Source organism: Pleurodeles waltl, chromosome 10 (genome assembly GCF_031143425.1).
Source record: "Pleurodeles waltl isolate 20211129_DDA chromosome 10, aPleWal1.hap1.20221129, whole genome shotgun sequence".
In the NCBI taxonomy this organism is placed as follows: Eukaryota; Metazoa; Chordata; class Amphibia; order Caudata; family Salamandridae; genus Pleurodeles; species Pleurodeles waltl.
Window position 1 is genome coordinate 1,078,333,746 of NC_090449.1, and position 11,322 is coordinate 1,078,345,067.

The 11,322-nt window shown below is 47.5% G+C and overlaps 1 protein-coding gene across 2 annotated transcripts in view; it reads left to right on the plus strand.

Moving 5' to 3' along the window:
- Positions 1-9,662, plus strand: part of LOC138262275 (uncharacterized) — a 299,128-nt gene extending 289,466 nt beyond the window's left edge. The window contains exon 8 of one of the 2 annotated variants that reach the window (XM_069212160.1): positions 5,404-9,662. In XM_069212160.1, coding sequence (XP_069068261.1) covers positions 5,404-6,288 — 885 coding nt within the window. In that variant the 3' untranslated portion in view covers positions 6,289-9,662. The remainder of the gene's footprint in view (positions 1-5,403) is intronic. The other variant, XM_069212161.1, reaches the window with a different exon arrangement.
- Positions 9,663-11,322: the final 1,660 nt, after the last annotated feature.

Genomic DNA, 11,322 nt, shown 5'->3' on the forward strand with positions numbered 1-11,322 from the left:
CCAATGCCACTAGGTGTGACAGAAACTGTCTTGGGACTGATTACATCAGTTTCCACTATGGACCCATAAGTGAACCCAACTACACCCTTTGCTTGACTGTTGCCAGCAGTCCCACCACTAGTACCACTACTGCTAGGGGCACTAGAGCTTGATGTATTAGTGGTGGTAGGCTCAGGGGGTTTACCTGGACAGGACTTATCCCCTGGCCTATGGCCTCTGTTTTTACACACAAAGCACCAAGGCTTTTTAATGTGTGCAGGTTGGGAAGAAGAGGAAGAATTTGTTTTATCCCCACCCTCTGAAGAGTGTTTAAGATTTGAAGTGGGATTTTTGGTTTTATCCTTATCCCCATGCTTATCTTGAGATTTTTCACCATCTTTCTTCTTATTGCCATCTTTGTCACCGCCTGTATGAACTTTTCTGTTCACCCTTGTTCTGACCCATTTGTCTGCCTTCTTTCCCAATTCTTGGGGAGAGGTCAGATCAGAGTCTACCAGGTACTGGTGCAACAAATCAGACACACAATTATTAAGTATATGCTCTCTCAGGATTGTGTTATACAGGCTTTCATAATCAGTAACTTTACTGCCATGTAACCACCCCTCCAAGGCCTTCACTGAATGGTCAATGAAATCAACCCAGTCTTGTGAAGACTCCTTTTTGGTCTCTCTGAACTTTATCCTGTACTGTTCAGTGGTTAAGCCATAACCATCCAGGAGTGCATTCTTAAGAACTGTAAAATTATTGGCATCATTTTCTTTCACAGTAAGGAGTCTATCCCTACCCTTTCCACTAAATGATAGCCATAGGATAGCAGCCCACTGCCTTTGAGGGACATCCTGTACAACACAGGCCCTCTCAAGTGCAGCAAACCACTTGTTAATGTCATCCCCCTCCTTATAAGGGGGAACTATCTTATGCAGATTCCTGGAATCATGCTCTTTTGCAGGATGACTATGGGGAATACTGCTGCTGCCACCATGGGTTTCTAAACCCAACTTCTGTCTTTCCCTCTCTATTTCTAAAGACTGTCTATCCAAATCCAGCTGTTGCTTCTTGAGCTTCAGTCTGGTTTGCTCCACTCTCAATCTATTGAGCTCCCTTTCTAACAATCTGTCATCAGGGTGGGTGGGAGGGACATTTCTAGATACAGAGGTATGATGGGAATGAACAGAAGGAGACCTGTCCCTTACAGAGGGCACCCTAACAGCTTGGCTACCAGTATAATGTGAGAGCACACCATCAGTATGGTGTGATTCAACCTCTGTACCAACTATGCTAGACTGTCTAGTAATTGGCAGGCTGAGAAGTTTCTTTCCTGAACCTTTTCCTGGGGGAGTCCCTGGATCAGATTGAGAACCATTAGCTACTTTTTCTACAGATTGGGCACTTATGGCCTTATCCTGTACTCTAAGCATATTAATTAACAGTTCTAAGGAAGGATTCTTCCCTACACTCAAACCTCTCTCTATGCAGAGACTCCTTGCTCCTTTCCAGCTAAGGTGATCATATGCAAGTTTGGACAGTTCAACATTTTTTCCTGTGCCAGACATTTTTTAGAGAGAGTTAAAGTGATAGAAAAAGAGAAAAAAGTTTTCAGAACTTTTTGGAAAGACAGAAAAAACTTTTTAAACTTTTAAGAACTTTCTGAAAGTTTAGAAGTACTTTTCAGCACTTAGAAAAGAGTGAAAAGAGGAAATGCAAAACTTTTTTGGCTATGTGTATATACACTGACCTTGTTTTGTATATTTTTCTCTTATGAAAAATACAATGACAAGAGTGGTAAGTAGTCTCAAGCACTTATCCCACCACTGCACAACCAATGTAGGAGGCTGGACTGGCTTGTAGTGAGTACCAAGGGGTACTTGCACCTTGCACCAGGCCCAGTTATCCCTTATTAGTGTATAGGGTGTCTAGCAGCTTAGGCTGATAGATAATGGTAGCTTAGCAAAGCAGCTCAGGCTGAACTAGGAGACGTGTGAAGCTACTACAGTACCACTTAGTGTCATATGCACAATATCATAAGAAAACACAATACACAGTTATACTAAAAATAAAGGTACTTTATTTTTATGACAATATGCCAAAGTATCTCAGAGTGTACCCTCAGTGAGAGGATAGGAAATATACACAAGATATATATACACAATAGCAAAAATATGCAGTATAGTCTTAGAAAACAGTGCAAACAATGTATAGTTACAATAGGATGCAATGGGGAAACATAGGGATAGGGGCAACACAAACCATATACTCCAGAAGTGGAATGCGAACCACGAATGGACCCCAAACCTATGTGACCTTGTAGAGGGTCGCTGGGACTATTAGAAAATAGTGAGAGTTAGCAAAATAACCCACCCCAAGACCCTGAAAAGTGAGTGCAAAGTGCACCAAAGTTCCCCTAAGGACAAAATAGTCGTGTTAGAGGGAAAATGCAAGGAAAACACAAATCAGCAATGCAACAACGATGGATTCCTGACTGAGGGTACCTGTGGAACAAGGGGACCAAGTCCAAAAGTCACAAGCAACTCGGAGATGGGCAGATGCCCAAGAAATGCCAGCGGTTGGTGCAAAGAAGCTCTTACTAGGCTGAAGAACTGTGAATACTGCAGGAACGACAAGGGCTAGAGACTTCCCCTTTGGAGGATGGATCCCCCACGCCTTGGAGAGTCGTGCAGAAGTGTTTTCCCGCCGGATGGACGCCAACAAGCCTTGCTACACGCAAATCGTGCGTTTGGCGTTTTTGGACGCTGCTGGGGCCCAGGAGGTACCAGAAGGTCGCAAATTGGACCTGCAGAGAGAGGGGACGTCGAGCAAGATAAAGAGCCCTCACTGAAGCAGGTAGCACCCGAAGAAGTGCCAGAAACAGGCACTACGAGGATGCGTGAAACGGTGCTCGCCGAAGTTGCACAAAGGAGTCCCACGTCGCCGGAGACCAACTTAGAAAGTCGTGCAATGCAGGTTAGAGTGCCGTGGACCCAGGCTTGGCTGTGCACGAAGGATTTCCGCCGGAAGTGCACAGGGGCCGGAGTAGCTTGCAAAGTCGCGGTTCCCAGCAATGCAGCCCAGCGAGGTGAGGCAAGGACTTACCTCCACCAAACTTGGGCTGAAGAGTCACTGGACTGTGGGGGTCACTTGGACGGTGTCGCTGGATTCGAGGGACCTCGCTCGTCGTGCTGAGAGGAGACCCAAGGGACCGGTAATGCAGCTTTTTGGTGCCTGCGGTTGCAGGGGGAAGATTCCGTCGACCCACGGGAGATTTCTTCGGAGCTTCTGGTGCAGAGAGGAGGCAGACTACCCCCACAGCATGCACAAGCAGGAAAACAGTCGAGAAGGCGGCAGGATCAGCGTTACAGAGTTGCAGTAGTCGTCTTTGCTACTATGTTGCAGGTTTGCAGGCTTCCAGCGCGGTCAGCGGTCGATTCCTTATCAGAAGGTGAAGAGGGAGATGCAGAGGAACTCGGCTGAGCTCATGCATTCGTTATCTGAAGTTTCCCCAGAGACAGAGACCCTAAATAGCCAGGAAAGAGGGTTTGGCTACCTAGGAGAGAGGAAAGGCTACTAACACCTGAAGGAGCCTATCACAAGGAGTCTCTGACGTCACCTGGTGGCACTGGCCACTCAGAGCAGTCCAGTGTGCCAGCAGCACCTCTGTTTCCAAGATGGCAGAGGTCTGGAGCACACTGGAGGAGCTCTGGACACCCCCCAGGGGAGGTGCAGGTCAGGGGAGTGGTCACTCCCCTTTCCTTTGTCCAGTTTCGCGCCAGAGCAGGGGCTAAGGGGTCCCTGAACCGGTGTAGACTGGCTTATGCAGAATTGGGCACATCTGTGCCCAACAAAGCATTTCCAGAGGCTGGGGGAGGCTACTCCTCCCCTGCCTTCACACCATTTTCCAAAGGGAGAGGGTGTCACACCCTCTCTCAGAGGAAGTTCTTTGTTCTGCCATCCTGGGCCAGGCCTGGCTGGACCCCAGGAGGGCAGATGCCTGTCTGAGGGGTTGGCAGCAGCAGCAGCTGCAGTGAAACCCCAGGAAGGGCAGTCTGGCAGTACCAGGGTCTGTGCTACAGACCACTGGGATCATGGAATTGTACCAAAAATGCCAGGATGGCATAGAGGGGGCAATTCCATGATCATAGACATGTTACATGGCCATATTCGGAGTTACCATGGTGAAGCTACATATAGGTAGTGACCTATATGTAGTGCACGCGTGTAATGGTGTCCCCGCACTCACAAAGTTCAGTGAATTGGCTCTGAACAATGTGGGGGCACCTTGGCTAGTGCCAGGGTGCCCTCACACTAAGTAACTTTGCACCTAACCTTTACCAGGTAAAGGTTAGACATATAGGTGACTTATAAGTTACTTAAGTGCAGTGTAAAATGGCTGTGAAATAACGTGGACGTTATTTCACTCAGACTGCAGTGGCAGGCCTGTGTAAGAATTGTCAGAGCTCCCTATGGGTGGCAAAAGAAATGCTGCAGCCCATAGGGATCTCCTGGAACCCCAATACCCTGGGTACCTCAGTACCATATACTAGGGAATTATAAGGGTGTTCCAGTAAGCCAATGTAAATTGGTAAAAATGGTCACTAGCCTGTCAGTGACAATTTGAAAGTAATGAGAGAGCATAACCACTGAGGTTCTGGTTAGCAGAGCCTCAGTGAGACAGTTAGGCACCACACAGGGAACATATACATGCACACCTATGAGCACTGGGGCCCTGTGTGACAGGGTCCCAGTGACACATACATATAGGCCACAAACCTATGAGCACTGGGGTCCTGACCAGCAGGATCCCAGTGACACATAACAAACATACTGAAAACATAGTGTTTTCACTATGAGCACTGAGGCCTGGCTATCAGGATCCCAGTGAGACAGTGAAAACAGTGACAAACACCCTGACATACACTCACAAACAGGCCAAAAGTGGGGGTAACAAGGCTAGAAAGAGGCTACCTTCTCACACTGCCCCATCGCACAACCGCTCCTGATCACAGACCGCTTCTCAACGTACCTCATTGTACTTCATGGTTGATCACACCCCCTCCCATGGTACACCGCCCCTTCTCACACTCCGTGTCTCAACACTCCTAACTGTACTCCATGCCTGGTCATACACCGTGTCCAATCATACGTTGTACCTAAATACACTGCATGTCCCATCGGTCGCCGTGCCTGATCACACACCCTGCCTCATCACGCAGTGTCTGATTACAAATCTTCAGTTTGCACCTCCCAAAGCTAGCCCCATGCGACTCTCCATAAGTGTAACTGGACCATGTGAGCCTGGGTCAGTGACCTACACCACTATAGGAGGGTAGTGGGAATGCCAAGGTTGCTTGCGCATTGAGCAGAAGGGGATTGAGGGAAGAGCTGACTGTTGTCTTTCTTTCTTTCCAGCAGATTGTACTGAACGATGATTCAAAGGTTGTCTTCTGGAGTTCTGGGCCCGATGAATCCTTGAAGGTGGACTTTATTGCTCTAGATGCCATTGTGGAACCAGTTCCCGAAGGAATGTCTGAGGCAGAAGGAGAGACACACGTCCTACACCCGCTGCCTGGGGAGTATGATTTTCAGCATGACCATGGCTACCGCAGCTGCAGTGTACCAGACTCTTCTGAGAAGGAGGCTTACTTAGGAGCCTCCTTCTCCTGGTCATCCAGTCAAGAAGGACTTGGTGCAGCAGGTCAATGGGAGGACTATGGAAGCAGTGACTCAGACCCCATTGATAGCGACTCTGTGCCGGTGTGCCCGGCACGGCCTTCCTCTTCAAAGGAAGTCAATGGAGGCTGCACAGTACACCTCACTGGCACTCAAGGTCCGAAGCCCACTTCCCAAGAGAAGGCTGAGGATGCGGTGTACCGTGGAGCAGGCAAGGCTCAGCAATGCCCACTGGATATTCCTCTTGACTCTGTGCAGCTCCAAGCCAGCCTGGGGCCTCTGGATGAAAAAGCTCTAGGAGACTTCTTTGACTCAGGCTCTGATGAGTCCACAGAAGACAACAGCCTAGATTCCAAGAGTGTGACCACAGGCCAGGAGGATGAGTCTCTGCTCCCCTATGGACAGGCTTCAGAGGATGTGAACATCTGCGGCTACCGGTCGCAGGACCAGCCTTGCTCAGGTTACGAAGCACGTGCTAATGCTGTCTCTGTACCACCTGCCAGTCAGAATGAAGTATCAGCATATTTTCAGAGACCCAAAAGCTCTGTGGTCATTGGCGCTCCAGACTCCAGATCAAGCGACTATGACACTGAGGAGTCAGGCGGTTTCTTAAGAAACACTTAGTTCAAGTGGTACAGCAAATGGTAAATGAGGTGCCATCATGTTTCCACAGAGCAGAAAACCCTGTGGTCTGCGGTGGTCTAAACCCCATAGGATATGTGCATAAAATAGAGGTGTTGACATATTTCAGCAGGACAGTAAGTCCTACAGCCATTGGTTCTCCAAACCTCACAGGATATGGCAATGAGACTCAAGTGTCAGTATATGTCCACAGGCTATGGCCATGAGGTTCACTTGCCAGTATACTCCCACCGGATGTGTCCATCAGATTCAGATGTCAGTAAATTTCTGTGACCCTTTGTAGCCTAATCTTCACAGGATATGCACATGAGACGGAGATGTGAATATATTTTTACAGGGTAGGAATGCATATGGTCATTGGTGCCCCAGCCCCACAGGATATGCCCATGAGATTGAAATGTCAGTGTATTTCTGCCGGACAGGAAGGTCTCGGTTCATTGGTGCCCCAAGCCCTACAGGATAATCCCAGGTGATTGAGGTGTGGCTGTATCTCCACAGGGCTGGAATCTGTCTGGTTATTGGTGCCCCAAAGCTCACAGAATGTGCCAGCGGGGTTCCTGTGCCAGTATAAATCCAGAGGGCAGGGACACACATGATCAGTGGTGCCTTAAGTCTCACAGGATATGCAATGACGTTGGGATGTGAGTATATTTTCACAGCAAATGCGATTCATAATTCAGCAAATTTCCATATTGTGGGAATTCCTGTAGTGAGTGGTGGCCTAAATGTCACAGGATATGCCAAATAGATTGAGATGTGAATATATTTCTGCACAGGATCATTGGTACCCCAAACCTTATATGATATGCCCATGAGATTGAGGAGCATCATATTTCTGCTGGATGTAAAGCCCTGGGCTCTTTTTTGCCGCAAAACTCACAGGATATGCCCATGAGATTGAAGTCCCGGCTTATTCCTTAGCGCAGGCATTCCTGTGGTCAGAGATGCCCCAGACACAATTGGACAGGCCCATGATATTCAGGTGTCAGTATGTTTCTACAGGGTGGAAATACACATGTCCATTTGTGCCCCACACTACATAGGGTATGCCCATCAAATTGTTGTGCCAAAGTCTTTCTGCAGAAGGGAAAGTCCTTGGGTCATTGGAGCACTGGGATCCACAGGAGTTTCCAAATCCTCACTGCGCGTCAGACTTAGTTCAAGTGCTAACTCTGGGATATGGGAACTGTAGTGTTGGCATATTTCCACAGGGCAGGAATTCCTGTTGTGCCCTAAGCCCTACACAATATGCCTGTGAGATTCAGATGCCAGTATATTTCCACAGGATATATCCATAAAATTCAGATGTCAGTAAATTTCTACAGGAACTGCCTGTCAGATTCAGATGCCAGTATATTTCCACAGGATATATCCATCAAATTCAGATGTCAGTAAATTTCCACAGGGAGCTAATTTCTTTGGCCCATTGTGACCTAGGGCCAGATGTAGCAAGCTTTTTGCACGTCGCAAACAGTGAATTTTGCGACGTGCAAAAAGCACATTGCAATGCACAAACCCCATTTTGCGATTCGGTAACCTGGTTATCGAATCGCAAAACGGGTTTGCGAGTCCCAATTAGGAAGGGGTGGTCCCTTCCTAATTGCGAATCGCAGTGCAATGTAGGAATGGTTTGTGATCACGAACGTGGTCGCAAACCAATCGCATTTTGCACCCTTTTGAAATGGGTGGTAACCCATTCGCAAAAGGAAAGGGGTCCCCATGGGACACCTTCCCTGTTGTGATTTGCACTGTAAACATTTCTTCACAGCATGTCCTTCCTATGGACCACTGCCTGCTCTGAAAAAATGAAATGAAAACGATTAATTTTTTGTTTTAGTAATGCATTTCCTTCAAGGAAAACGGGCTGCATTACAAAAAAAACCTGCTGTATTAAAAAGCAGTCACAGACATGGTGGTCTGCTGTCCGCAGCAGGACACCATCCCTGTGAGGGCCGCCATTCGCATTAGGTGGGCCTTTGCGACACCCTTGAGAATCGCAGATGGTGTCAGGGACACCATCCAACATTCAGAATTGCGACACGCAAATTGCTAATCGCTCTGACTCGCAATTTGCGAGTCGCAATTCTGAATGTTGCTACATGTGGCCCCTAGTCTTTAGAGGATATGCCCATGGGACTGAGGTGTCAATATATTTCGAAAGGGCAGGATATGCCCATGAATGTGAGGTATTTCTGCAGGCCAGAGAATTCTGGGCTCATTGGTGCCCCAAGCCCTACAGGATGAGCTCAGGTGATCGAGGTGTCAGTATGTTTCCACCGGGCTGGAATATGCCTCGTTATTGGTGTCCCAAAGATCACAAAATATGCACAGGAAATACTTGTGTCAGTATATATATCCACAAAGCAGGTACACATGTGGTCAGTGGTGCCTTAGCCCAGAGCATCTGGCATGAGGTTGAGATGTTGGTATATTGTCACAGGATATGCACATGAAATTCAGACTGCAGTAAATGTCCATTTTGTGGGAATTCCTGTAGTGAGTGGTGGCCTAAACTTCACAGGATATGCCAATGAGACTGAGATATCAATATATTTCTGCAAGGCAGTAATACACAGGGTCATTGGTGCCCCAAACTTCACATGATATACCCATGAGATTGAGCCGTCGGCTTATTACTGCAGGATGTAAAGCCCTGGAGTCAGTGGTGCCTCAGACCCCACAGGATATGCCCATGAGATTGAAGTGTCTGCAGAAGGGAAAGTCCTTGGGTCATTGGAGCACTGGGCTCCACGGGAGCTTCCAAATCCTCACCGCGCGTCAGACTTAGTTCAAGTGCTAACTCTGGGATATGGGAACTGTAGTGTTGGCATATTTCCACAGGGCAGGAATTCCTGTGGTCGGTGGTGCCACAAACTGCAAGGAATACACCCATGAGATTCAAGTGTAGTAATGTTTCCACAGTGCAGGAATAGTCATGGTCATTATTGCCCCAGACCCTATAGGACATGCCCATTGAGTCTGCTATCAGTATATTTCTACAGGGCGGGAATATGTAGCAATATATATAGGTTCTCCAAACTTCACAGGATATGCTCAGGAGAGTGTGGTGTTGGTGTTCTATATGGTGGAAATTTCTGTGGTCAAAGGTGCCCCAAACCCCAGAGGATATGCCCATGACATTCATGTGCCAGAATGTGTGCTCAGTGCAGGAACATGGTACCCATTTAGGGCCTTATACACCACACGCGTGTGAGGTGTCGGTGCATTTCCACAGGACGGAAAGTCTGAGTACTCAGACAGTTTCTTGTGAAAACACTTAGTACAAGTGACACCTTTTGTACATGGAAACTGAAGATTCAGTGTATTGCGTAAAGAATAAATCAATGGCATGTTGACTGCATTTGTTCACTACATTTCACCATAAATCCCTGTACAGGAATGCACAATGTGTCATCATATCACAAGTAGGTATGTCTACAGCAGTGACTATTGACAGAATAAGTGTGCTTACATGTGTATGTGCGTATGCCATACAGTATGAAAATGTAGTTGCTGACATGTACATTACTTGTTTATTGTAGGCCTGTGAAATATTGTAATTACACTGGCAAAACTTGTGAAATTAACCCAGCAAAGGTTCTTATACTTTCTGCCCACGAGAGATCAGTTGATCAGAAAATATCTCACTCCAGCCCGTCTCTGGCGAAAACTTCGCTGGACTTTTTTCCGAGAAGTATGCCCTCACCTAACAAAACTCACATGAGGTACCAGCAAAAAACAACCTGCTCTGAAAGCACAAATTCTCAACGTTTTCAAGCACTTTGTGAAGTCTCTAGTGCTTGTGCTCTGTGGCTTCTTTGGTGTTGATCATACATTCATCCACCAGGATGCTGGAGTTTCTGCAGCATGCACCCCGCATCAGCTTGTTTTTTTTGAGCTGTTGAGACCCCGAAGTTAAATGAAGATGCCTACAATTGGAGGATCCAATTATTGATCCTTTGAATATGAGCTTTGAACCAGAAGTATTGCATCTTTGTGATCTGTGGAAGCAAACTGTAGGAATGCGTGTGGTACCCCCAGGTCTTTTCCTTCACTGTTTTGCTGGCTGCAGATCTCTGTGCATTTTACCTCTGCTGCTGGCCAGTGAGAGAGTGCCAATATTCCACCGGCCAATATGACAAAATTGATATGCACCTGAATGGCATATTTAACTTACCTATACATCCCTTCCTAGTATATGGTACAAAGTTCCCCGGGCCTGGAAGTTAAATGTCACAGTACATTCCATTAGCTATTGTGCCATCTACTACCATGGCAGTGCAAACATGGCTTCAGGGCTACCAGTCTAGGCATTACTGTAGCAGTGTAAAAAATGCAGCTCGGCCTGTCAATACAAACCATTTTGACAGGCCAAAAACTCCCTTTCAAATATTATTAAGTCACCCCCTGTGAGGAAGGGCCTATTATTGACATGATTAGCCCCCGCTTTTTGCCTGATGTATGGTGTAGCCTAGAAATTGTAGTGCCAAGGCCCCCTGCTGACCAAGTTCCGTGGGCCAGAGCTCTTTCCCTAAAACTGTTGTGGTGCAATGGCACAATTGGAAACCCCTTTACCTACCACTATAAGTCCCTAGTAAAAGGTACTTAGGTACCCAGGGTTGGGGTACTAAGAGTAGGTCCCTGAGGGCAGCAGCACTAACTGTGCCACCCTCTACGGCCATGCATCCACAGACACCCAGTACTACCATTTCAGTTGAGCACTCTGGGGCACACCAACGACCACGAGGACAAACCCTGCTAGTGTGCCACGTTTGGTGGCACTGCACCCTACAGTGGTCAAACCATGGCAATACCCTGGGTACTGGCCAGCTAACATCAGACACCAAGAAAACTAGCCTGCCTGGGGCTAAAAATGGACCAGGAGGAAGCACCAGTCAAGGGACTTCAGGAACATCCCAGACGTCCTGCCAAAGTTCCACTGTTGTCCTGCAAACAACCTTCGAACCAACTAACCTCCTGCTCCTGAGGGCATCCTTGTGCACAGCTCCTGGCTCA